The sequence below is a fragment of the Diaphorina citri genome, unplaced genomic scaffold, assembly GCF_000475195.1.
Source record: "Diaphorina citri unplaced genomic scaffold, Diaci psyllid genome assembly version 1.1 scaffold113, whole genome shotgun sequence".
NCBI lineage: Eukaryota > Metazoa > Arthropoda > Insecta > Hemiptera > Psyllidae > Diaphorina > Diaphorina citri.
The window spans coordinates 23,417-50,986 of NW_007377550.1; the positions used below are offsets into that span (position 1 = coordinate 23,417).

At 35.4% G+C, this 27,570-nt stretch overlaps 1 protein-coding gene across 1 annotated transcript; it reads left to right on the forward strand.

Moving 5' to 3' along the window:
- The first annotated feature begins 1,660 nt into the window (after positions 1-1,660).
- On the forward strand, positions 1,661-27,570 carry LOC103524677 (elongation of very long chain fatty acids protein AAEL008004). The gene is made up of 10 exons (XM_026820019.1): positions 1,661-1,919; positions 4,025-4,171; positions 12,935-13,125; positions 17,965-18,045; positions 19,103-19,159; positions 21,115-21,291; positions 21,804-21,916; positions 22,089-22,098; positions 22,237-22,344; positions 27,334-27,570. Exons 2-10 carry the CDS (start codon positions 4,096-4,098, stop codon positions 27,406-27,408), a joined length of 888 nt encoding a protein of 295 aa, XP_026675820.1. The 5' UTR covers positions 1,661-1,919; positions 4,025-4,095; the 3' UTR covers positions 27,409-27,570.

The following is a 27,570-nucleotide window of genomic DNA, read 5'->3' on the forward strand; positions in this document are numbered from 1 at the left end:
TTGATACCTGTTTTTAGCAGACGAGTTTTCCTCGTTTAAAGGCTATTAGGAATTTAGTGAATAAATTTCTGAAGATCTTCCATGCTGTCCTATTAACGATAACAATAAACTGATCCCCAGAAGTGAAAGATGTATCTTTGTAGGTTCCACTCAATCAATTAATAGTAAACAACAATAATTATTATTAATGGTAAGTAGTATGTATAGCATTGGATTACTAGAATGTCCTGGAATCATTGACATACCTGGCATATCCTTCAATTTGCAGGTGGCAGGAATTTTCCTCCTCAATCAAAAATATCTTGAAGGAGTTCAACCTAGCAGGAATATCACAATCTTACTCATAATGTTCACAGACTATTGTGTGGGCAAGTGAATACCAATAACCAGTTACCCTATGTTGAAAAAAATCTGGTGTGAACATCACACGACTTTCTATTACATTTGCAGAATAATGTAATAAAAGGGAAATTTGTTGACACTTGGGAGTATCGAACCCGCAACTTCTCAACTGTAAGTCAGAGAGTGCTAAAAGTAGCACCATTCGATTCGGCGTGAAAAATCACATGGGAACAAAATTAACTATGGGCTTTCAAGAAACCCCAAATTTGAACAAAACTCATGCAGCATCAACGAAAGAAACAAAAAACTGATAAATCAAAACAAACATTACCCCCAAACTCAGATCAGATTTAGACAGAAGTCCGGAGTCTATAAATATAAGACGATCTCAGGTTGAAGGTAAAGACTTACTTGCTTATTTGGTAACGGTTCACGAATCAAAGGGAAATTTGTCGACACAGGGAAGTATCGAACCCGCAACTTCTCAACCGTAAGTCAGACAGTACTAAAAGTAGCATATCGGATGGTACCACCAGTATCAGCAGATTTAATAGCCAATGTAAACAATAAAATAATTGTATAATTTTCATTAAAAAATGTTCTAAATGTTCGGGCGGGATTAACCTTTTCTTCAAACTTTTTGTTGTAAAAATAAGTTCGTACTTTTTAGAAAATAGGTACTCCTCTTTTAAAAATTTGTTTTATTTTTATTTATGTTTATTAGATTTTTTAACTAAAATAATATATTCCTTTTTATATTTAGAACTTTGAACTTTTTTAAAACTTTTTAATTTTTTGCTTGTTGGTCATTGTTTCTATACCTCCATTTTGTTTATATAGTAGGCCTGGAACTTCCAAAGGTTTTTCAAAATGAGCAAAATCAGTAGAAGACTGGTCTTTTGTAAAAATTGACTCAATTTTGATTAGCCAAAACTTTCCCGAGAGCCTATTTTGTTTTGTTGAACATTTTGATTGAATTTACCACAATGTTCACTAACGTAAACCAACGCTCTGAACGTTTCGGACTATCCATATCACCTTCTTCAGTTGGAGATAGTAACTCTAGTATCTAGTCTCGTAGATTCTGGTAATCTGGTATTTCATTCAGTTACTCAGTTCTACTATTAGCTAAGTCTAAGTGCTTATTAGCAGCAATATCTTCTTGATTACATGCATGTTGGTAAATTAACGTTTACTATTTTTTAGTTGCTCAGCAAACAAACCAATACCAAACCAATTCCACTGTAAATAACTCATACGACCAAGTTTTTCGGAAGATCCTAAGTGTAATGTTTTACTTCGTCGCTTAGACATTTTATTTTCAGTTATTTTTTTAATTAAATAATCTACTTAAATAAAATAAATCAATACCAACAGGTATTCTGAACAAGAAGTGTTTGTTTTAAAATTCAAGTTTAAATCATTCCTCACTGCTTTTCAATACTTACCTGTTTATTTGTTCAAATGGATTCTGTGAGACTTTTGTGGATAAAACTTTACTCGTACTCAGTGTGATCAATCTTTGGAATACCACAAGGGAAGGACAATTGATTCATTTTCTGGATTACCATAAAAAGGTAAGAGAACCTCATCCATATTTTCCTCTAAGCTCTTGGTGGACCTATCAACCTAATAGTTAGTTAGCAATGATTTTACAACAGAAAGAACAAATTGTTTTTACTAGTACTTATTTCTAAACATTTTTTTAGTATTTCCGAACATTCTCCTATGTATGGCCATGTAGAATATTATCTACTATCAAGGCCTAAAAGATTCAAACGTTTTAATCCCTTCTTAACTTCACTTATGCTAACCAGAATTCGTTTAACTAACGGTTCTTACAAGTTATCGCCTACAACTCTTTTAATACCACCAATTAGGTAAACTTGGAATACCTCAAGGGAAGGACAGTTGATTCATTTTCTGGATTACGATAAAAAGGTAAGAGAACCTCATCCATATTTTCCTCTAAGCTCTTGGTGGACAGATCAACCTAGTAGTTAGCAATGATTTTACAACAGAAAGAACAAATTGTTTTTACTAGTACTTATTTCTAAACATTTTATTAGTATTTCCGAACATTCTCCTAACTTGCCTATGTAGAATATTACTATCAAGGCCTAAACGATTCAAAAGTTTTAATCCCTTCTTAACTTCACTTATAGGTACAAACCAGAATTCGTTTAACTAACGGTTCTTACAAGTTATCGCCTACAACTCTTCTAATACCACCAATTAGGTAAACTTTCTATTGGATTTTTTGCAAACTAAGATTTAAATAATAAAACGTAAGGGATTTCAATGTCCTTCTTCGGTGCAGTTGACTCCGGCGGAAGTTTCATCACCAGGGCGGATAGGTATAGGTACTCGTAAGTTGTGATATCAAAGATTTGAAAGTGCAAAGGTTACTCCAAAAGAACAGCTAAATGAATTGAGTACTTTATCTACACATTTGAGATGATGGACATAACATTTTGTCCAATTACTGTCTAACTTTAGAACTTAGAGCCCACCAAGATTTTGAGATAACCTTGGCCATTCTGGATCGCTATAGGTAGGTATACATTTAAGTCATTTAACTCTTCCATATTAATTGAAGTAATAATGATGATAGGTAAGTTGATAATGGCATATTCAATGAATAATAATACATTAACTATGTAGAGTAGGTATGAATTAGTTTGCAATGTTATTATAGTACCTATTTGCACTGATTCACCGGTATTCTCCACACTTAGACACCTTCTTAGATAGGTCCCTATTCCTTCAACTAATAATATATATGTAGGTTTTCTATTGGATTTTTGGCAAACTAAGATTTAAATAATAAAACGTAAGGGATTTCAATGTCCTTCTTTGGTGCAGTTGACTCCAGCGGAAGTTTCATCACCAGGGCACTCCTGTTCGAATCTCCATTTCTAACGCCTTTGGAAAATGAAAATTCAAACCTCTATTGGATTTTTGGCAAACTAAGATTTAAATAATAAAACGTAAGGGATTTCAATGTCCTTCTTCGGATCAGTTGACTCCGGCGGAAGTTTCATCACCAGGGCACTCCTGTTCGAATCTCCATTTCTAACGCCTTTTGGAAGATGAATTCAAACCTTTTTTACAAGGCAACTCTTATTCATAGTTGAACGCTGTCGGTGTCTTATCTAACTAATCCTGGTGGAGGGCTATTAGGAGGCATGCTACAACCACAAATACCTTCTTTTAGTTTTGTTAGAGCGGTTGAGCGGTCGGCATTTGAGTTTCTTATGTGTCGCGTCCATTTTTGTCTAGGTATGACTGTAGATTCTAGATTCCCTTTGAATTCGTTTAATTTTGGACACCGGTAACTGTGACTGGAAACCTCCTCTAATGTTTCCTTGAGCTAGATCGATTTGTTGACACATACTTCATTAAAAGAGGAGAGTGATCCTTTTAAGGCAGCATTTCTCCTTTGAAGGAATATTCGTTGATGTAGGAAATTTTCTAGATCTAGAATTCTTTCGTTAAAATGATTCAAGACCATGAGATTCATCAATCAGTTGGCACGCTTACTGATAATTTATTCATCCATTGTTTCGGGTCAATCCATTGAACTGTCATGGGTCGTCTTTCGTAAGTTTTATGAACTTTTATCTTGACGTCAACTAAGTATAGCCTATAACTTTTAATCTAATTGTTCTTGATGTTACAGAAGCAAAGCTGAAGGAGTCCATACTAGACAGTGGTGTTCTCTCAAGGGATCAGCACACCACAATAATCAAAATGGCTGGTCTAATGAAAATGACATACATAGAACCTTTGTACGACAGATACACTAATCTTCTAGACTCCATAAGTGGTGAGTTTCTTGACTTGTGTATTAGGATAAAATAATTCGATAGCATCGTTTCACATAGGTTGTACAAATGGAATAATCTAAATGTACCAGTAGATAGTCGTTCGTGTTTCAAGGGGTAAGAAAATGAAGAAAGAGGCAAGTTTCTTGTTAAAATTGATTCTTGCAATAATTCTAATATTGCCAATTGAGTGTGTCAACAAACTGCATTACGGTATTATATGTATGTATTATGTAGTATATTCCTTAAGATAGGTAATTTTTAGCCCGTCCTTCCTTTATTATAGCTATCAGCTTTGCTAATTTCATTCATCTATTGGATTGGATTATTATTTTGGGTCTAATCTTCCAAAGATTCTTTAGAATCAGTAGGGAATCAAAGTGAAACATTGGTCCATGGAAAATGGAAACTTTGTTTAGCGCACTACTGCAAGTACAGGGTGAGCTTCCAATTTAGTGTCTGGTACCATGAGATCTAACATCTCGTCAAAGTTTTGAGAGATCATTTATCTGGATGAGTTTGGACCGAAAGGTTTCGATTTGAAACGGAATTATGGACCTCTAAGAAATCACCAAAACAACATCACGGGACAAAAAGGATACCATAAGGTGCGAGGTCGACCTCCCTAAACAGATGGATTTACTGATTCTAAAATACTAAAATAATAATTGTGCCCCGTATATTTCAGTAAACTTGTGGGTCAGTAGTAAATATTTTTATAAACGTTGCTCGAAGCTTTGTTTCCAACATTTCAAAGCTTTATCCACGCCAGAAATTAATATAAATAATGTACAAACCATTTTGTTGGTAAATAAGTTATTTATACCTCTTTGTTAATTTTATTTATTTGATTCAATCCATCTGATCTTTTTCAGCACAAATTCCAATCAATTTAGACGTCCCTGTCTTGTCTCGGTAGATCTAGGTTTGCCATTGGCATCGGTACTTGCGTTAATCGATCTTCTAGGTATAATGTCTTTTTAACATCTTATTCTGAGACTTGTTTGAAATTGGTATTGCCATATTTCCAAGTGCTTCGTCTAATAATATTAAACGACTTTTTCAGAGAAAATGTATTATCTTTAATTCTTTAAAGAGGACCTAACTATCAAAGCACAGATAGTTAATAATAAATCACCAAACTTACCAACCTAGTTATGTGTCCATTATCTCCTTCTAAGTTGATAATTCCGTAACTGTCATCTCTAGCTTTGTTAGAAACTCCACTAAAAGCTTTTGAAAGGAAATTATCATCTCAATTTTTTAGTTCGGTAGATATGTAAATTTGAGAAACTGGGACCTAACTCAATACAACTTATATTAGGTTGAATTCCACTTTTGTGAATCATACTCTGACTCCATGATCTAAATCTTGTTCACCTTAATTTCTGGCACTTTTTTTTTACTTTTTTTTTTTTCAACCAAACTCTCTGGTAAATGTATAAAGAAACGTGCAGGTCAGTATCCCCGTAGGTCAACTTGCAAGCTACTTGATAAATGAACGAAGACTTACAAAATACTTGCATGGTGGCATATTAATACTCCTGACCTCTTGAGTCATGGAGTTCAGGTGGGATTTTTTTGTGAATCTTTAGTATAAACATATTATATGATATTGAGCACATCGAGAACATAATACATGGCAGCATGGCACTGAAGAATACGCGTGTCTGCTAGAAGACGCGAAATATTTCGACACTAGAACAACTTTGTAAAAAAAAAAAACATAAAAGTCAAAAACTTGGACCTTCCGTGTTCTGAAAGATGATTTGTTACTTCTTGCTCATACATAGAAGTTCAGACTGTGTTATTGGTTATTGGGCCTACATTTTGGACCTATTGCTCAATCACTTTGGCCCCAGCTGGAATTTCAAAATGCATGTGCTTCGACTAGCTATATTTGATACGTGCTCTGTTATGCTACTAGAGGTAAATCTATTAGATTAAGAAATAAAACGTATTAAAATTTGGCCTACATATTGTTAACTATCAATAGCTCCGGGGGTTTGTTCTAAGTTTGTAAAATTTGGACTCAAAATAACGAGTACCCTACAAATTTATTACAGGTAGTCACCCAATATCACCCAAAGTTGCCGTTTGTAGATCAATGTGACTAAATAAAATAATGAGGTGCTGATAGGAAGGTACAATTCATAGGTAAACCACTAGGTTAAGATTTAAGCATGGCCTTATGTCAATAATCATGCTCATCCACCTGATAACAACCGTAATTAACTACGTCCAATCCGTGCATAATTATCATCATCCTTAACAACAAAAGGGTGTACATTTCCATACCCAGAGTTCGAACTGTCGTAAATATCAGGATACAAACACTTATACCTACTTACTTGGGCCTTATTACAATCTCTATGAAGGATAATGTAAGGATGCTGGGTATCTCTCACACATTTACACTCATTAAGCTAGACTGGAGAGGGACCTACTTAGATACTATCGAAAAACTTATGGAGGGTGTTCCATTTCATGCCTGAATGACATACTGCACTGTTTTATTACAATCTCTATGAATGATAATGTAAGGATGCTGGGTATCTCTCACACATTTACACTCATTGAGCTAGACTGGAGAGGGACCTACTTAGATATCGAAAAACTTATGGAGGGTGTTCCATTTCATGCCTGAATGACATACTGCACTGTTCGCAGCAACAGCATTAAAATTGCAAACCCAGTACTCGGACCAAGGTGGGTGTTTAGTTATATCCTTCGGCACCTCTTGATGATCCGGATGTCGGAAATATTACTGGTACAATTGATCAGGTGGTATTGTCCCTATGGTGCAAGTTTGAAAGATGATAGTGTAGACGCACACAGAAATCGTTAATCCATCATTCCTCTAACTAGGAATCAACAGACCTGTTTATCTTCTTTATTGTAAAGTTCCTTACTCACACAATATGGTGATAAAAACTGATAATTTTAATTATGTACCTACATAGGTGTTATCTAACTTTGGGAGACTTATCCAAGGTCAAGTACTAGTTGTTAGGTCACTAGTTCCACTATTACATCCAGAATTGCCTGCCAATAAGATACATCCACAAGTAAAAGAAGTAATAAACCAAAAACCGCGAAAAAAGAAACCTTCGTAAAGGTCAACTCCTGAGGTTCAGTGGTCGACATTCCATCAACGTTCTTTGCCACAGTTCACGACTGGTGTCACAATAATAGGGTATTACTGGTACAATTGATCAGGTGGTATTGTCCCTATGGTGCAAGTTTGAAAGATGGTAGTGTAGACGCACACAGAAATCGTTAATCCATCTTCCTCTAACTAGGAATCAACAGACCTGTTTATCTTCTTTATTTGTAAAGTTCCTTACTCACACAATATGGTGATAAAAACTGATAACTTTAATTATGTACCTACATAGGTGTTATCTAACTTTGGGAGACTTATCCAAGGTCAAGTACAGCTAGTTGTTAGGTCTCTAGTTCCACTATTACATCCAGAATTGCCTGCCAATAAGATACATCCACAAGTAAAAGAAATAATAAAGCAAAAACCGCGAAAAACGAATCCTTCGTAAAGGTCAACTCCTGAGGTTCAGTGGTCGACATTCCATCAACGTTCTTTGCCACAGTTCACGACTGGTGTCACAATAATAGACGTGAAGACAAATACACAAATAGTTTGGGTCGTGGCCTTGGTATGTCAGCACGTTACTTAATTAATACGGTAATCTTTGTAATGGGTAAGAAATCACCTGAGCGCAACACCAGAGAATTGTGCGGCCTTGGTATGTCAGCACGTTACTTAATTAATACGGTAATCTTTGTAATGGGTAAGAAATCACCTGAGCGCAACACCAGAGAATTGTAGAGTCTTAATGAGATGCATGTCTGGTGTGAATGATGGCGGATGACTGGCTTCTGTAATTGGCGCATTGCAATGCTGAAGATGGTATCATCGTCGTGGATAGTCATTGAGGAAAACATTTCAAAGTTCTGCTACTAATTCCTATTATTTCAAACTGCAAATGTCATCCTTCCTAATTGATACCTGAAAAATGTTTCAACCAAATTTACTTCAGAGACCGGTTTTTGACGGAACAAAACAAGTTGAATCTTTTGCCCGATTATCAGGTCTGGGGGACAACAATTTTTTTTTCCTATGGATCAATGAAATAGATCACAGATAATTCTATACTATAGGTATAGGGTGTATCAGATTCCAACTTGTTTCGCAAATAGTGAGCTGTACAATGAACCAGAAGAAACAAGATCCGTCGATCCGGGCATTCTCTGACCTGACCTATACAATAACTCGACAATTCATCAAGAGTTTATGTATTTGTTCACCAAGGACCGGTTTCTCGACTGGATCTAGGCAGGTCTAGTCCAGGGGTTCTAGGTCTCCTGCGAAATTTGTGCAATGTGTGAGATTATGCAACATGCCGTGACGACAACAATTTTTTTCCCCTATGGATCAATGAAATAGATCACAGATAACTCTACTATAGGGTGTATCAGATTCCAACTTGTTTCGCAAATAGTGAGCTGTACAATGAACCAGAAGAAACAAGATCCGTCGATCCGGGCATTCTCTGACCTGACCTATACAATAACTCGACAATTCATCAAGAGTTAATATGTATTTGTTCACCAAGGACCGGTTTGTCGACTGGATCTAGGCAGGTCTAGACCAGGGGTTCTAGGTCTCCTGCAAAATTTGTGCAATGTGTGAGATTATGCAACATGCCGTGACACGATGTCTCATCTCTGCATGGTATCTTGGAGTTGCTACTGACCCACTGACCTCTATAATAGTCAGGTTGCTTTTCATTTCTATTTCTTTCATTCTGAAAACATTTACATATTATTATGGATCTTGTAGGTATCATTTATAATCAATTTAATGGGTATCGCTTCATTAAGATGCTCGGGATAGGTATAGGTACTCGTAAGTTGTGATATCAAAGATTTGAAAGTGCAAAGGTTACTCCAAAAGAAGAGCTAAACGAATTGGGTACTTTATCTACACATTTGAGATGATGAACATAACATTTTGTCCAATTATTGTCTAACTTTAGAACTAAAAGCCCACCAAGATTTTGAGATAACCTTAGCCATTCTGGATCGCTATAGGTAGGTATACATTTAAGTCATTTAACTCTTCCATATTAATTGAAGTAATAATGATGATAGGTAAATTGGGGATAGGTATAGGTACTCGTAAGTTGTGATATCAAAGATTTGAAACACATTTGAGATGATGGACATAACATTTTGTCCAATTATTGTCTAACTTTAGAACTAAAAGCCCACCAAGGTTTTGAGATAACCTTGGCCATTCTGGATCGCTATAGGTAGGTATACATTTAAGTCATTTAACTCTTCCATATTAATTGAAGTAATAATGATGATAGGTAAGTTGATAATGGCATATTCAATGAATAATCATACATTAACTATGTAGAGTAGGTATGAATTAGTTTGCAATGTTATTATAGTATTTGCACTGATTCACCGGTATTCTCCACACTTAGACACCTTCTTAGATACATAGGTCCCTATTCCTTCAACTAATAATATGTAGGTATGTTCTGCATAGCGGTTCATTCTCTTTACATACTTAATGTCTAGTGTTGTGGGGACACCACCCATATAATCATTATAATTTTCATCAATCTCTTTAAACATTGAATTTCCTTCGTGATGTCTAGTGTTGTGGGGACACCACCCATATAATCATTATAATTTTCATCAATCTCTTTAAACATTGAATTTCCTTCGTGATTGTGGTTAAGACGTTAGGTACCTAGTTCCAAAGCGCGTGATATGATATCGGTCATTATCACACTCTTGCCTAGCCAGTGTTTGTACTATCTTCAATAAGGTTATGTACAGGTCGACCTTCATCTTGAATCTTTAGTCTACCACGAGGATTTTGTCTTAGTTCTTCCTACCGTGAGGACTAGCATAACCTCAGATCTCACCATGTGTCTTCAACACCTACAGCTATCAGCTATTTGTCAAAAGATGTCTTAATTATCCGTCGGAGAAGTTTCTAGATCGAGAAGCTTCTAGATCTTCTTCTTAGTCCTCATGTGATCCAGAATGTTATGTAAGGTCTACATTCTGTCACTGCTAAAGGACTCAAATTTGAAAATTTCTTGTATACGTAGTACATACTTCATTAAAAGAGGAGAGTGATCCTTTTAAGGCAGCATTTCTCCTTTGAAGGAATATTCGTTGATGTAGGAAATTTTCTAGATTGAGAATTCTTTCGTTTCTTTTGTCATGGGTCGTCTTTCGTAAGTTTTATGAACTTTTATCTTGACGTCAACTAAGTATAGCCTATAACTTTTAATCTAATTGTTCTTGCTGCATAGCGGTTCATTCTCTTTACATACTTAATGTCTAGTGTTGTGGGGACACCACCCATATAATAATTATAATTTTCATCAATCTCTTTAAACATTGAATTTCCTTCGTGATTGTGGTTAAGACGTTAGGTAGTTCCAAAGCGCGTGATATGATATCGGTCATTATCACACTCTCGCCTAGCCAGTGTTTGTACAATCTTCAATAAGGTTATGTACAGGTCGACCTTCATATTGAATCTTTAGTCTACCACGAGGATTTTGTCTTAGTTCTTCCTACCGGGAAGACTAGCATAACCTCAGATCTCACCATGTGTCTTCAACTCTTCAACACCTACAGCTATCAGCTATTTGTCAAAAGATGTCTCAATTATCCGTCGGAGAAGTTTCTAGATCGAGAAGCTTCTAGACTTCTTCTTAGTCCTCATGTGATCCAGAATGTTATGTAAGGTCTACATTCTGTCACTGCTAAAGGACTCAAATTTGAAAATTTCTTGTTAATTTGCTGTTGGAGAAGTTTCCAGATCGAGAAGCTTCTAGATCTTCTTCTTAGTCCTCATGTGATCCAGAATGTTATGTAAGGTCTATATTCTGTCACTGCTAAAGGCTAAAGGACTCAAATTTGAAAAATTCTTGTATACGCATACTTCATTAAAAGAGAAGAGTGATCCTTTTAAGCCAGCATTTCTCCTTTGAAGGAATATTCGTTGATGTAGGAAATTTTCTAGATCTAGAATTCTTTCGTTTCTTTTGTCATGGGTCGTCTTTCGTAAGTTTTATGAACTTTTATCTTGACTCAACTTAGTATAGCCTATAACTTTTAATCTAATTGTTCTTGATGTTATTTTGTTCTTGATGTTACAGAAGCAAAGCTGAAGGAGTCAATACTAGACAGTGGTGTTCTCTCAAGGGATCAGCACACCACAATAATCAAAATGGCTGGTCTAATGAAAATGACATACATAGAACCTTTGTTGGAGAAGTTTCTAGATCGAGAAGCTTCTAGATCTTCTTCTTAGTCGTCCTCATGTGATCCAGAATGTTATATAAGGTCTATATTCTGTCACTGCTAAAGGACTCAAATTTGAAAATTTTTTGTATACGCATACTTCATTAAAAGAGGAGAGTGATCCTTTTAAGGCAGCATTTCATTCGTTCATGTAGGAAATTTTCTAGATCCAGAATTCTTTCGTTTCTTTTGTCATGGGTCGTCTTTTGTAAGTTTTATGAACTTTTATCTTGACGTCAACTTAGTATAGCCTATAACTTTTAATCTAATTGTTCTTGATGTTATTTTGTTCTTGATGTTACAGAAGCAAAGCTGAAGGAGTCACATTTGTACATTGTTTTACCATTTTATTTTTATGCGATTAATGACAAAATTAAAAGTTGGCTTTACTAGTGATTGTGATAATGAAGAATGTTCATAGCTACCTTTAATCCCGGATATCATATTCTTATGATATTCTTGCGGCATTCACACGTATTAGGTTATTTACCTTCTCTTTGTCTAGGCTTGAAATTATTTGTCATCTTTTTGTCTAGAATGTCTTAGAAGTAGGTAGAAGCCCATTTAATTTTCAAGAGATTAAGTATGATGCTAAATTAAATAAAACTATCCAAGTAATTAGGTATCTTATTAATGATCTTGTTTTTATGATAAAATGTAGATATGTACCTACCTAAAGTATTTAGAATGAGTTGTTAATTAGTACCCTACCTATGAGTCGTGTGAACTCATTTCATGTTTGATCGATCCTTCTCAGCTTCTAATGATTAGTCCATCAGTCACAGTAAAATCCTAGGCAAACTTATAATCGACCCACCCATGAAGCTTATTGAGGATTTATTTAATACAAACATGTAGTACATAGGTATACTTCCAAGTAACTGTGTGTTAATATGTATTATAGTTTGATTGGCAAAATTTATTTAATACAAACATGTAGTACATTTAACACCCATGAAGCTTATTGAGGATTTATTTAATACAAACATGCAGTACATAGGTATACTTCCAAGTAACTGTGTGTTAATATGTATTATAGTTTGATTGGCAAAATTTATTTAATACAAACATGTAGTACATAGGTATACTTCCAAGTAACTGTGTGCTAATATGTATTATAGTTTGAAGTTTGATTGGCAAACCAGCTTAACTACACACTCAAAAAGCCCACTCTGAGGCTTAGGTGTACGGGCGGATGTCCCAAGGGTGGGTTAAAAACCAGCTTAACTGCTTAACTACACACTCAAAAAGCCCACTCTGAGGCTTAGGTGTACGGGCGGATGCCCCTAGGGTGGGTTAAGCTTTTATGAATCTCCTTAATTGACAAATGTGCAAAATGCTTTAACTGTTGTAAACCTAAAACCGTGTACCTTATGTTTAACAGAAACTTTGTTCTTCATTTTCAGATCCCAGAGTGAATGACTGGTTCCTTATGGAAAGCCCGATACCGACTTTGGTCATGGTTGGCATTTATTTGTACATAGTTGTATTCCTGGGTCCCTGGATTATGGCAAATAGGAAGCCTTTCAAATTGAAGACTGTTTTAATAGTATACAATGCTGCCCAAGTCATTTTTAGTTTAGCTATGTTGTGGGAGGTAAGTGCTTTTGGTTAACTCCTTTGGTGTTTTTCTGACAACCCAAATTTTGGGCAGTTTGTCACGGATAGGTACTGCATAATTTCATAAAATTTCCATAAAAATTAATGGACTTCCATGAAATTTAGGTGAGCGCTCCGGCCCGCCAAGTCAAGAAAGTTTGACCGCGCTATATCCATTACTGTAGAAACAGGAACCATTGACCAATAATATCAAAATATCTCTCAAAATATACGTACATTCAAAACCGCTTATTGTCACCACTAATCAAAGAAATTCAAGTGATAGGTACTAATGAAGTCTTTATAGATACCATGACCTCCAACAAAATTGTTATCTAATGAGTGTAAATTAAATTCTTTGAAATTTATAGCACTTTACGTATGCCAAAAACGTCCGTTATTCACACTCCGTCACGGATAGGTACTGCATAATTTCATAAAATTTCCACAAAAATTAATGGACTTTCATGAAATTTAGGTGAGCGCTCCGGCCCGCCAAGTCAAGAAAGTTTGACCGCGAAATATCCATTACTGTAGAAACAGGAACCATTGACCCAAAATATCAAAATATACGTACATTCAAAACCGCTCCTTGTCACCGCTAATCAAAGCAATTCAAGTGATAGGTACTAATGAAGTCCTTATAGATACCATGACCTTCAACAAAATTGTTATCTAATGAGTGTAAATTAAATTCTTTGAAATTTATAGCACTTTACGTATGCCAAAAACGTCCGATTGACCCAAAATATCCCTCAAAATATACGTACCTACATTCAAAACCGCTCCTTGTCACCGCTAATCAAAGCAATTCAAGTGATAGGTACCATGACCTTCAACAAAATTGTTATCTAATGAGTGTAAATTAAATTCTTTGAAATTTATAGCACTTTACGTATGCCAAAAACGTCCGTTATTCACACTCAGCATAAATTTTGTTCGCTCACTATCACACAATATAAGGTCTTCTTTTAAGGAGGTTATTGTATTTCATCTCAATGGTGAATGTCACACAAATGAAGACCATTATAGCACTTTCCTGTCATTAGCACTCAATGAACTTGTAACAAAACGGACACTGCAACATCTCTTACCATGATTATCAAAAATTTAGAAATAATAAGGCTTAGTTACATAATTATGACCTTTAGGTGTGTTGACAACACTTGACATTGGTTCAAGTGCTCATTAACTTTTGTGTACTGTAAAGTTATGTCAACTTTTTGTGGTCAGATAGCAACCACAGAACGTGTTTCGCGGTTGCAAACACCTACGAGTATGCAAGAGTAATACCTTCAATAGTGATGGATGACATTGATCTCACTACTAAAATCACCCACACCCCAAAGAGGGAGGGTTGGATTTCGAAAATTTATACCGTTCCCTTGTTTTAGTTCTCCGTTTTATCATTCCTTTCGATGCCCGGACAAGTATGTTCCCTTGTTTTGTTTCGCGTTATCCTTTTCAATTAGTACCTTTAAACACCTCTTTATAACAAATTAACGCATATGGTTCATCTTCATCATCTATCCTTGCTTCAACAAGAAGCAAATAACAAGGTGTTTCTAACGCCTTGACGAAGAAGTTATGCTTTTACATACCTTCGGCCCTAAAGCGGCTTAAGAATTAGCAGATAACTAACCATCCCTTTAAGCTTCAAAATTTCCAAACAGGTTTCCAATTTGCTAATTTCATGAATTTTCCAGCTTTTCTTCGTACTGAGGAAGAAAGACAACCAGTTTACGATTAATGAAAGATTTACTTTTATAGCAGGGACATAAATATCATATCAAGGACCACAATACTACAATGATAGGTACATCAGAGATGAAATAAATACAAGATAATATGCTACTCTCAGTTACTTTACCTCCTGCGTTGGTATGACCATTGTTATCAACTATACCACCTATAAATACTAATGTAGGTAAGATTTTTTTTAACAATTCAAGCATATTGAATGTTGTATAAATGTACTAAAAGTGCCTTTTATAAGTAGGTAGGTAATTGATTTATGGTGATCAGCACTAGATCTCACTGTCACTAACGTTAAATTGCTACCTAATTAAAATTATAATAAAATAATAAATGAAATAAATACAAGATAATATGCTACTCTCAGTTACTTTACCTCCTGCGTTGGTATGACCATTGTTATCAACTATACTACCTATAAATACTTAATGTAGGTAAGAATTTTTATTGAATGTATAAATGTACTAAAAGTGCCTTTTATAAGTAGGTAATTGATTTATGGTGATCAGCACTAGATCTCACTATCACTAACGTTAAATTGCTACCTAATTAAAATTATAATAAAATAATAAATGAGCGATCATCACAAGTATATCTATGATTTTATACAACACATAATATTATGATAATTATTTTACCCCTCGATCAGTCAGATGAACATCTAGGTTACCATTCAAATCGACACTCTGTGAGGCTGTTTTTAATTAAAGCAACGTGTGAATAACAAAGTCTCGAAAGCTTTGAACAATATGTTTGCTCGACCGTTACCTATTTTAACGCGTACCTGGTTGATTGACTTGCTTAGTTGTCGGATTAATACCTTAAATTGATCTTACATGAAACATGTATACGATAAAGCCCTCAGGCTTGGTGCAGAATAAATCTTCGGGTACGTGTACGAGTATTTGGCATTTACTTATTCAGGACCATAGATGACCTCGTTCGGTCTCACCTTTTCGCCGTGCTCCAACATCTCTGAAAGGGACTATTTTATTGCGTTCCTGGTTGATTGACTTGATTAGTTGTCGGATTAATACCTTAAATTGATCTTACATGAAACATGTGTGCGATAAAGCCCTCAGGCTTGCGGGTAGGTGTACGAGAATTTGGCATTTACTTATTCAGGACCATAGATGACCTCGTTCGGTCTCACCTTTTCGCCGTGCTCCAACATCTCTGAAAGGGACTATTGAGACAAGTATTCTTGTGAGTTGCCCAGTAGCAGCAGTAGCTAAATAACGCAATATTGTGTTACATCTCAACAGTTACAATACGATTCAAATGAGCCAATATATAAAAAGAAAAAAGTAAAAAACTTCAAACAACCAAGACAACTTCAAAGAAATGGGAACTCTTAAAATGCCGATCTAGCAAAGACATCGACTGCCAGCAAAGTAATATACCCACGAGATGAACTTTCAAGACGCGATGTGCAACGCCTGTAGTGTGTTGATATTGAATGTGTAGTGGAGCGAATGACCTGCGCATGTCTATTACAATGAATCTTTTTTGGGCCATCACGCTTTGCATTACACTCAGCCTCGTGGGGATGATTGGGTAGACAATTATGTATATGTAGGTATACTGAGAAACGACTGTTGCGGTGGGTGATAGGATTGCCATTGTAAATGCGAATAAAATTGATGAGCACAATATGTTATATACATAGTTCTCTTTTCAATGATTTTGTGGGTAGGTATATTATGTACAATTGTACATACTTCTTTATTAGAGAGAAACAATCAATAAATGAAATATTTATCAATATTTTTACCCCCCAAAATATATTTAGATTTGAGTTAAATCCAATTGAGAGAGGGAGAGTGCGAAATTTCGGAAATCCTGGAAACCCCCACAGGAAGCATTGAAGAGGGCGGAATTTTTTCCTATAAAAAAAAAAAAAAAAAAAAAAAAAAAAAAAAAGGGGGGATACTCTTGAGGAATTTTAGATACCCAACTAAAGTACCTTGGCAAATTTCTCTTTGGGTAGATTATAAATTATAATGCTAGTGAATCTAGCTCTAAGATGATATAAGAAGCTAGATGAATATGAACATAGTAGTTATATTGGTTATGCTGGTTAAGGTCATTGCTATACGAAGGATACACCACTAATAGATAGCTGTTTCTTATTTATAGCCGTACAGATTGAGATGTCTGTCTTGGTTTTGGCACACTATGGGTAAAAGTGTAGATGGGTATTATTGAGGTTGAGGAGAGAAAATGAATGCCTTCTCCAGTTTGCATAACTACCAATAACTTTTACACAAAAGAAATTGATCTTTTCACAGTTAGTTTATCAAAATGCCACCGAATTACAGTCTTTGATCCACATGTTTAGATTTGGTTTTGTTTTATCCAAACCGATGACAGTTTCTTCTGCTCTTCTTCCGCAATGATAAGGAGTTGTGTCCCTTATTTGGTCCACCTGGAGAGTTATGATAACATTTCAGGGATTTTCATTAATATTTAGGAATGGTATCTTAGTTTTATACTTATGGTCATCTGTTAACATTACATTCGTACATGACAATCATATCACGTATTTTTTGATGTTGAGTAATCCTTTAGAAATTTATCGTCATCTAAAAAATGATGTATCCATAGCGTAAGTACCTACCTTAGTCAACGAAATTGCTTTATTAGAATATCATTTGTACATTGTTTTACCTTTTCATTTTTATGCGATTAATGACAAAATTAAAAGTTGGCTTTACTAGTGATTGTGATAATGAAGAATGTTCATAGCTACCTTTAATCCCGGATATCATATTCTTATGGTAATACATTGAATATATGTATGCAAGATGCAAATACTTAGGTACTAATAAAATAATTTATCTCTTTTTCAGCATTTGATGAGTGGGTGGTTGTTAGACTACAGTTACAAATGCCAACCAGTGGATTATTCTCACAATCCAACCGCCTTGAGAGTAAGTTTCTGGGTCATCAAAAATTTGAAGAATGTTCATAGCTACCTTTAATCCCGGATATCATATTCTTATGATAATAGGTACATTGAATATATGTATGCAAGATGCAAATACTTAGGTACTAATAAAATAATTTATCTCCTTTTCAGCATTTGATGAGCGGGTGGTTGTTAGACTACAGTTACAAATGCCAACCAGTGGATTATTCTCACAATCCAACCGCCTTGAGAGTAAGTTTCTGGGTCATCATTGAATGTTTCAACCAAGGTGTATAAATAAAACGGTAAAAGTAGGTTTTTGTACCTCCTAAAAGTTCTCTGCACTCCGAAGCTATATACGTACAATCTGAAATGCTCAAGTCATTTTTTTTTTTTTGTCTGACTCTGGGCTTATTTTTTAAGATTAATTCTTCCCCATGTCTGGTATATCTCTTTCAATCGCGATAATACCTCCTGTTCTTTCAATGTTCAATCCATTCGCAATATCATTGGCACTTTTAATTACACCATTGAATTGGCAAACAATTGCACGATTCATTTCGTTCAGTATTCCTAGCTCACTGAAATGCTCAAGTCACTTCTTTTAATTCTTCCCCATGTCTGGTATATCTCTTTCAATCGCGATAATACCTCCTGTTCTTTCAATGTTCATTCCATTCGCAATATCATTGGCACTTTTAATTACACCATTGAATTGGCAAACAATTGCACGATTCATTTCGTTCAGTATTCCTAGCTCATCCAATGCATTATCAAATCGTTTGACCTTGCTTACAGTCTTCCTGCGGTTTCGGTGATATAAGAAGCTACCTAGATGAATATGAACATAGTTACATTGGTTATGCTGGTTAAGGTCATTGCTATACGAAGGATACTGGATACACCACTAATAGATAGCTGTTTCTTATTTATAGCCGTACAGATTGAGATATCTGTCTTGGTTTTGGCACACTATGGGTAAAAGTGTAAAAGATGGGTATTATTGAGGTTGAGGAGAGAAAACCTCCAGTTTGCATAACTACCAATAACTTTTACACAAAAGAAATTGATCTTTTCACAGTTAGTTTATCAAAATGCCACCGAATTACAGTTAACTACCAATAACTTTTACACAAAAGAGATTGATCTTTTCACAGTTAGTTTATCAAAATGCCAAAGTAATAAAAGATCCTGTTATCGTAACTTACGAGATCTAGATGAATTTTCTTCTAAATTCTAAATACCTATGCAGGGACTTATGGTTTTACCAAGAATGCTACCCAATCAGGATTTGTTTTACCTTTTTCAGATGGCGAACTTGTGTTGGTGGTATTACATTTCCAAATTGACTGAATTTGCAGACACGGTAAAGTATTGGCGTCCATGAGGAATACAAGTTAATTTTATTATTAAAGTCGTTTTTAATCTTATTAAATTGGAGTCGATAGGTAACTATTAACAAAACAATCAGCATTTTAAATCACTCAAGTACAGAATAACAGTTTGATGTTCATCCTGTATTGACTGCAAACATTGTTTCTGATGAGCACATTGCATACTTAATTGAAATACCCGGCGTTTATACAAAATTTCTCATATTCCCAGGCTATTTAGGTGGCACACTTAACTATTTGTTATTCTAATCCCTTCGACTTTGCACGTACATCCATTGTGATGAGCCCCTGAGCTTTCAGTGATTTCCAAACTTGCTAAGCACCATCAACATTATGGCATTGTGGGGTGCACAACTTCTTACACATACATAATATGAGTTCTTACTTTCCTAAAGTCTCCAACTTCCGAACCATCCAGTATTTACCCAAGGGCTGTCTAGCAGGTCTAGCTGACGAGTTCATAAGATCGAAACTCGTTTTAGGCTGATGGGTATTATTGAGGTTGAGGAGAGAAAATGAATACCTTCTCCAGTTTGCAAAACTACCAATAACTTTTACACAGAAGAAATTGATCTTTTCACAGTTAGTTTACCAAAATGCCACCGAATCACAGTAATAGCGTTGTGGGTAAGTAGGTACTTACTAAATTTTATCTGAAATTCTAAATAATTGATGTACTTTCAAACCTAGATGTATTGTTCGATAATATTTCAAATTTATTTTACTTTGCTTTTGTACGAGAGTTCCACAAGTATTGTCACTTATTAGCTACCTTAGGTTTTGGGATAGAAAGTGAATTACAGTAATAGCGTTGTGGGTAAGTAGGTACTTACTAAATTTTATCTGAAATTCTAAATAATTGATGTACCTACTTACTTTCAAACCTAGATGTATTGTTCCATATTATTTCAAATTTATTTTACTTTGCTTTTGTACGAGAGTTCCACAAGTATTGTCACTTATTAGCTACCTTAGGTTTTGGGATAGAAAGTAAGAAAAGATCCTGTTATCGTAACTTACGAGATCTAGATGAATTTTCTTCTAAATACCTATGCAGTTATGCAGGGACTTATGGTTTTACCAAGAATGCTACCCAATCAGGATTTGTTTTACCTTTTTCAGATGGCGAACTTGTGTTGGTGGTATTACATTTCCAAATTGACTGAATTTGCAGACACGGTAAAGTATTGGCGTCCATAAGGAATACCAACAAGTTAATTTTATTATTAAAGTCGTTTTTAATCTTATTAAATTGGAGTCGATAGGTAAATTAACAAAACAATCAGCATTTTAATTTTTTTTTTAAAGGGGTTTGACAGAGGGAACTGTAACTTCTATGGTCTTATCGTCCCGAAATCGAAGAGAGAAGGAAGACAGGATAGGAAAAAGCCAGACGTTCCGAGAACGAACATTATCCCATCAGGATAAAATCCGCCCCGGGCGGGAATCGAACCCGCGGCCTAGCGCTTACAAGGCAGACGCACTATACCAACTAAGCTAACTAGGCTGGCGCATTTTAAATTACTCAAGTACAGAATAACAGTTTGATGTTTATCCTGTATTGACTGCAAACATTGTTTCTGATGAGCACATTGCATACTTAATTGAAATACCCGGCGTTTATACAAAATTTCTCATATTTCTTATCGTCGTGGGAAAAGTCAGTAAAAGTGAAGTCTGCTCCTTCTTCCAAATTTTCTTGTACACGATTTGTATTGTACCTATTCAGCCTTTTCTGTTTAATACTCGTATCTACTTAATATTGGTAGTAAGAGTTACCGCAATAAACCCCTGAGTTATTATTATTTTTATCAGAGAGTTTTTGCACCGTTAACTTAGGTGACGATAATTAGAACGTAAGACACAAGTTTTCGTCAAATAACGTTAACGAGTTCAGTTAACGGGACGCTAATTTTGGTTGCAAAAGCTCTCTAATCTCTCTATTGATACGTTTATTATGTTTTCCACAGGGGGCCATGGTACCTTCTCTAACCTGATCAACAACATAGTGCATGTGATCATGTATTTCTACTACATGGTATCCGCTATGGGCCCCGAATACCAGAAGTACCTCTGGTGGAAGCGCCATTTGACCACACTCACGGTACCTTCTCTAACCTGATCAACAACATAGTCCATGTGATCATGTATTTCTACTACATGGTATCCGCTATGGGCCCCGAATACCAGAAGTACCTCTGGTGGAAGCGCCATTTGACCACACTCCAATTGGTAAGTCATTAGATATTGGTCAGTCCTTGATTTGGATATTGGTAAATTTCTGGTTGTGTGACATCAGATTCTATTAGCTTCAATATTTCATGGTAATTTAGATGAAAGGTATGTACTTCATTTAGATGAAAGGTAACAGCGAGTGCTTTTCTGTCGAATATCAAGGGTCTTTATAGGTGCCTACATGTAGAATTTTCCCCCACATGACAATATACCTAGCTACCATTCTCTTTATTTTGCCCCAGGGTCAGTGTCGTTGTCTTCGACTAAATCTTTTGAATCCTAGCACCTTTGCTGCTTGAATTTAAATCAATCAATAGCTTAAAATTGACTCAAATGTTTTATTATTATTTTCGGACCTAAATTTGGACGTTTTCATTTCAGCTTCAATTCACCCTCGTGTTCTTCCACTCCGCTCAAGTTCTCATCTTCGACTGCGGTTATCCCAAACTGGTGGCCGCCCTGTTGTTGCTTCACTCGACCATATTCTTCTGTCTGTTCTGAGATTCTATTAGCTTCAATATTTCATGGTAATTTAGATGAAAGGTATGTACTTCAGACAACGAGTGCTTTTCTGTCGAATATCAAGGGTCTTTATAGGTGCCTACATGTAGAATTTTCCCCCACATGACAATATACCTAGCTACCATTCTCCTTATTTTGCCCCAGGGTCAGTGTCGTTGTCTTCGACTAAATCTTTTTTGAATCCTAGCACCTTTGCTTCTTGAATTAGCTCCAAGTATAGCCTAAAATTGACTCAAATGTTTTTTTTTATTATTATTATTTTCGGATCTAAATTTGGACGTTTTCATTTCAGCTTCAATTCACCCTCGTGTTCTTCCACTCTGCTCAAGTTCTCATCTTCGACTGCGGTTATCCCAAACTGGTGGCCGCCCTGTTGTTGCTTCACTCGACCATATTCTTCTGTCTGTTCTCATGGCATTGTGGGGCGCACAACTTCTCATACATACATATGAGTTCTTACTTTCCGAAAATTTCCAACTTCCGAACCATCCAGTATTTACCCAAGGGCTGTCTAGCAGGTCTAGCTGACGAGTTCATAAGATCGAAACTCGTTTTAGGCTGTTTATTTTAATGTTTCTAACACCTAGTCCTTGCTTTGTTTCGTTTAATTTTAAATTTTAACAGAGCTATACACCTAATAGGTACCTTGAGCAGGTATAATTTGTCTTTAGTCGTCCAGGCTGTCTAGCAGGTGTAGCTGACGAGTTCATAAGATCGAAACTTAGGTTTTAGGTTAGAAACATTGAAATAATAATGTTTCTATCACCTAGTCCTTGCTTTCTTTCCTTTAACTTTAAATTTTAACAGAGCTATACACCTAATAGGTACCTTGAGCAGGTATAATTTGTCTTTAGTCGTCCAACTGGGGCCCCTAAAATGCAAGGGCTGCCTAGCAGGTCTAGCTGACGAGTTCATAAGATCGAAACTCGTTTTAGGCTGTTTATTTTAATGTTTCTAACACCTAGTTCTTGCTTTGTTTCGTTTAATTTTAAATTTTAACAGAGCTATACACCTAATAGGTACCTTGAGCAGGTATAATTTGTCTTTAGTCGTCCCTTAGGCTGCTTATTTTAATGTTTCTAACACCTAGTCCTTGCTTTCTTTCGTTTAATTTTAAATTTTAACAGAGCTATACACCTAATAGGTACCTTGAGCAGGTATAATTTGTCTTTAGTCGTCCAACTGGGGCCCCTAAAATGCATACTTATACGTGAGTAATGTGAGTATACTGACGTTCGACCATTATCCAGAACCTCAGTTTGAGAAGTCCTGTCTTGAGGGGGGAGGTAGTGTGCTCGTTGTATTGAGAGGATTCAGGAGGGAACTTGCTGACTTCCGCTAAGCTGTATCTGTCAATCAGATCATAATATGATTTCTCATTGTTTTTTATTTATTTTTTACTTTTTAATTCAGTTGATACATTTTTTATTTACTTTTTTTCGATCAATTCTTTCTGCCTTTCCTCAATATGGTTACATTTTTGTCCACTCACTTTTTCACTTCCTCTTTGAATTTGAATTCGATGGCTAATCAATGACGAGTATTCAAGGTAAAATCTAGCTCTCACTTCCGCCAAAGTTCCAATTCTTTTCACCAACACAGCTTGAAAAGAGAATAGCAAATTAGCAATACACATTTTCTCTAAAAACATGTGAGTTCAGCATAACTTATTGCTTAGTAATATGCAAAAGAATCATAGAAGAATGTTCCAGTTGTTTCCAGTCAATGTCGCATCGGAAATTTACCAATCTGGCAAAGCTATTCATCTATTGGTTTTTCTTTTTAGATGATTTTTCCAAACCCAAAATATCTACTATCTTTATTTCGGATAATGAGAAAATATCCGGCAGCCTTTAATATTTCACATTTATAAAGGGGGAAGTAAAATAACCTTTTTTAAAACTTTAAAACCATCAACTTTACTGATTTCCGAGTCACAAATTTTTGGAGGTGTAAATTTCACTCCCCATTATTTTTCTAGCACACTTTTTACTCGTTTTACATTTTCTCACAAAGGAAAACGCTTAAATCATGTTTGACTACTGAATAACAAAGCTGATTGCTTTGCTGACCAGCCTGCAGAACTTGCTGATAGAAAATAATAATAAAGTTAAAGGGTTGAGGCCGTGATTTATTGATAGTAGGAGTGACCTTTAAAACGGCCGACCGACCAAAACTTGCGGAAACTGAATAATTTTACCGATAGGGCCAATCGGTTAATATTGCAAAGATTTTTGTTGAACGGATCATGATGTGCCTTCAATCTAACTATTTTAGCGTGTAGTCAATGTGCACACCACACACCACACGCCATATTCTATAACCAGAAAACCAGTTATTTCATACTGACAAAAAACGCATTGTTATAGAACCAGTTCAAATCTACTGTTGAAGTTTGAAGGCGCAATATTCCAATAGGAATGAAGAGGAATGTCAAGATGTTTGATAAAAAATGGTTGGATAAAGTTGCTTTTTTAATTCAGTTGATACATATTATTTTTTATTTACTTTTTTTTATCAATTCTTTCTGCTCTTCCTCAATATGGTTACATTTTTGTCCACTCACTCTTTCACTTCCTCTTTGGAATAAAATTCGATGGCTAATCAAGTAGGTACGAGTTTTCTACATAATATAGGGAAAAGCTAGCTCTCACTTCGGCCAAAGTTCCCATTATTTTCACCAACACAGCTTGTCAAAAAAGAGAATAGCAAATTAGCAATACACATTTTCTCTAAAAACATGTGAGTTCAGCATAACTTATTGCTGAGTAATATGCAAAAGAATTCAGCAACTCCCAGGTTTTCCCATTAGATGGAATATTTAGATACGGACATTATTCCAGATACTTATTAGAGCAGATGATGTCTCCAGGCAAAAGCTAATTTTTTTACTTTCTATTATTTATTTTTTAATTCAGTTGATACATATTTTTTATTTGCTTTTTTTTATCAATTCTTTCTGCTTTTCCTCAATATGGTTACATTTTTGTCCACTCACTCTTTCACTTCCTCTTTGGAATGGAATTCGATGGCTAATCAAGTAGGTACGAGTATTCTTAGGGAAAAGCTAGCTCTCACTTCCGCCAAAGTTCCCTCTAAAAACTTGTGAGTTCAGCATAACTTATTGCTTAGTAATATGCAAAAGAATTCAGCAACTCCAGGTTTTCCCATTAGATGGAATATTTAGATACGGACATTATTCCAGATACTTATTAGAGCAGATGATGTCTCCAGGCAAAAGCTAATACGATTAATGAAAGATTTACTTTTATAGCAGGGACATAAATATCATATCAAGGACCACAATACTACAATGATAGGTACATCAGAGATGAAATAAATACAAGATAATATGCTACTCTCAGTTACTTTACCTCCTGCGTTGGTATGACCATTGTTATCAACTATATATATAGTTGTAAATCTGTCCTAGGACAGGTACCACCGTGAGCTTCAACTTTTCTGATTCATGATCCTCTTCTCCATCTTTCACGATCTTGTGCTTCTTCCTTTATTTCTTGAAAAGTCTTTCCCTGCAAGATGTCGGTCAGAAGATTTTTTTAACAATTCAAGCATAATGAATGTACCTATAAATGTACTAAAAGTGCCTTTTATTAAGTAGGTAATTGATTTATGGTGATCAGCACTAGATCTCACTGTCACTAACGTTAAATTGCTACCTAATTAAAATTATAATAAAATAATAAATGAGCGATCATCACAAGTATATCTATGATTTTATACAACACATAATATTATGATAATTATTTTACCCCTCGATCAGTCAGATGAACATCTAGGTTACCATTCAAATCGACACTCTGTGAGGCTGTTTTTAATTAAAGCAACGTGTGAATAACAAAGTCTCGAAAGCTTTGAACAATATGTTTGCTCGACTGTTACCTATTTTAACGCGTACCTGGTTGATTGACTTGATTAGTTGTCGGATTAATACCTTAAATTGATCTTACATGAAACATGTGTGCGATAAAGCCCTCAGGCTTGGTGCAGTATAAATCTTTGGGTAGGTGTACGAGTATTTGGCATTTACTTATTCAGGACCATAGATGACCTCGTTCGGTCTCACCTTTTCGCTCCAACATCTCTGAAAGGGACTATTGAGACAATTATTCTTGTGAGTTGCCCAGTAGCAGCAGCAGCAGCAGCAGCAGCAGCTAAATAAGGCAATATTGTGTTACATCTCAACAGTTACAATACGATTCAAATGAGCCAATATATAAAAAGAAAAAAAGTAAAAAACTTCAAACAACCAAGACAACTTCAAAGAAATGGGAACTCTTAAAATGCCGATCTAGCAAAGACATCGACTGCCAGGCAATATTGTGTTACATCTCAACATTTTATTTACAGTTACAATACGATTCAAATGAGCCAATATATAAAAAGAAACAAAGTAAAAAACTTCAAACAACCAAGACAACTTCAAAGAAATGGGAACTCTTAAAATGCCGATCTAGCAAAGACATCGACTGCCAGATGAATTTCAAAGTAATATACCCACGATATGAACTTTCAAGACGCGATGTGCAACGCCTGTAGTGTGTTGATATTGAATGTGTAGTGGAGCGAATGACCTGCGCATGTCTATTACATCACAACTGGTTGCCACTCCACATCGACGAACTTGAACCATATCTCGGAACAACCTTGAGTTACATTTTTTATCTTGATTAATTCTTTGATCCACATGTTTAGATTTGGTTTTGTTTTATCCAAACCGATGACAGTTTTTTCTGCTCTTCTTCCGCAATGATAAGGAGTTGTGTCCCTTATTTGGTCCACCTGGATAGTTATGATTACATTTCAGGGATTTTCATTAATATTTAGGAACCATTCCTATCTTAGTTTTATACTTATAGTCATTTGTTAACATTACATTCGTACATGACAATCATATCACGTATTTTTTGATGTTGAGTAATCCTTTAGAAATTTATCGTCATCTAAAAAATGATGTATCCATAGCGTAAGTACCTACCTTAGTCAACGAAATTGTTTTATTAGAATATATCATTTTTGTACATTGTTTTACCATTTCATTTTTATGCGATTAAAGACAAAATTAAAAGTTGGCTTTACTAGTGATTGTGATAATGAAGAATGTTCATACTTACTTACTTACTGCCAGGGCCATTTGAAGCCTAGAAGACTTTTTGCCTCGCCAATTTTGCCTCGCCAAACTGTTCTGTCTTGTGACAAAGCTGCTCAAGTACTCAATATAGAACTAGTACCTAAGTGTGTAAAGGAGTTAATCACAAGTGATATGAAAATCAAAATAGGATAGTAAGGATAGGTTGTAAAAAGTTCTCTTGTCTTCAGTCTTGCTCGAATATGCAATAACTCCTCAAGTGTGCAATGATTTCTGTGGTGTCTGTTCTTCGACTTCTACCAGCAAGCCTACAAGAAACAGGCCGCCAAGCTTCAAGCTAAAAAGCTCGAGTAAAAACAAAGCTGCTCAAGTACTCATTATAGAACTAGTACCTAAGAGTGTAAAGGAGTTAATCCCAAGTGATATGAAAATCAAAATAGAATAGTAAGGATAGGTTGTAAAAAGTTCTCTTGTCTTCAGTCTTGCTCGAATATGCAATAACTCCTCAAGTGTGCA

Bases quoted from the DNA above. Each gene is read 5' to 3' on its own strand.
- LOC103524677 (XM_026820019.1), top strand. From the start codon at position 4,096: ATGGCTGGTCTAATGAAAATGACATACATAGAACCTTTGTACGACAGA. The intron at 4,172-12,934 runs GTGAGTTTCTTG...CTTCATTTTCAG, and splicing joins TCTTCTAGACTCCATAAGTG to ATCCCAGAGTGAATGACTGG. The intron at 13,126-17,964 runs GTAAGTGCTTTT...TCTCCTTTTCAG, and splicing joins GTTTAGCTATGTTGTGGGAG to CATTTGATGAGCGGGTGGTT.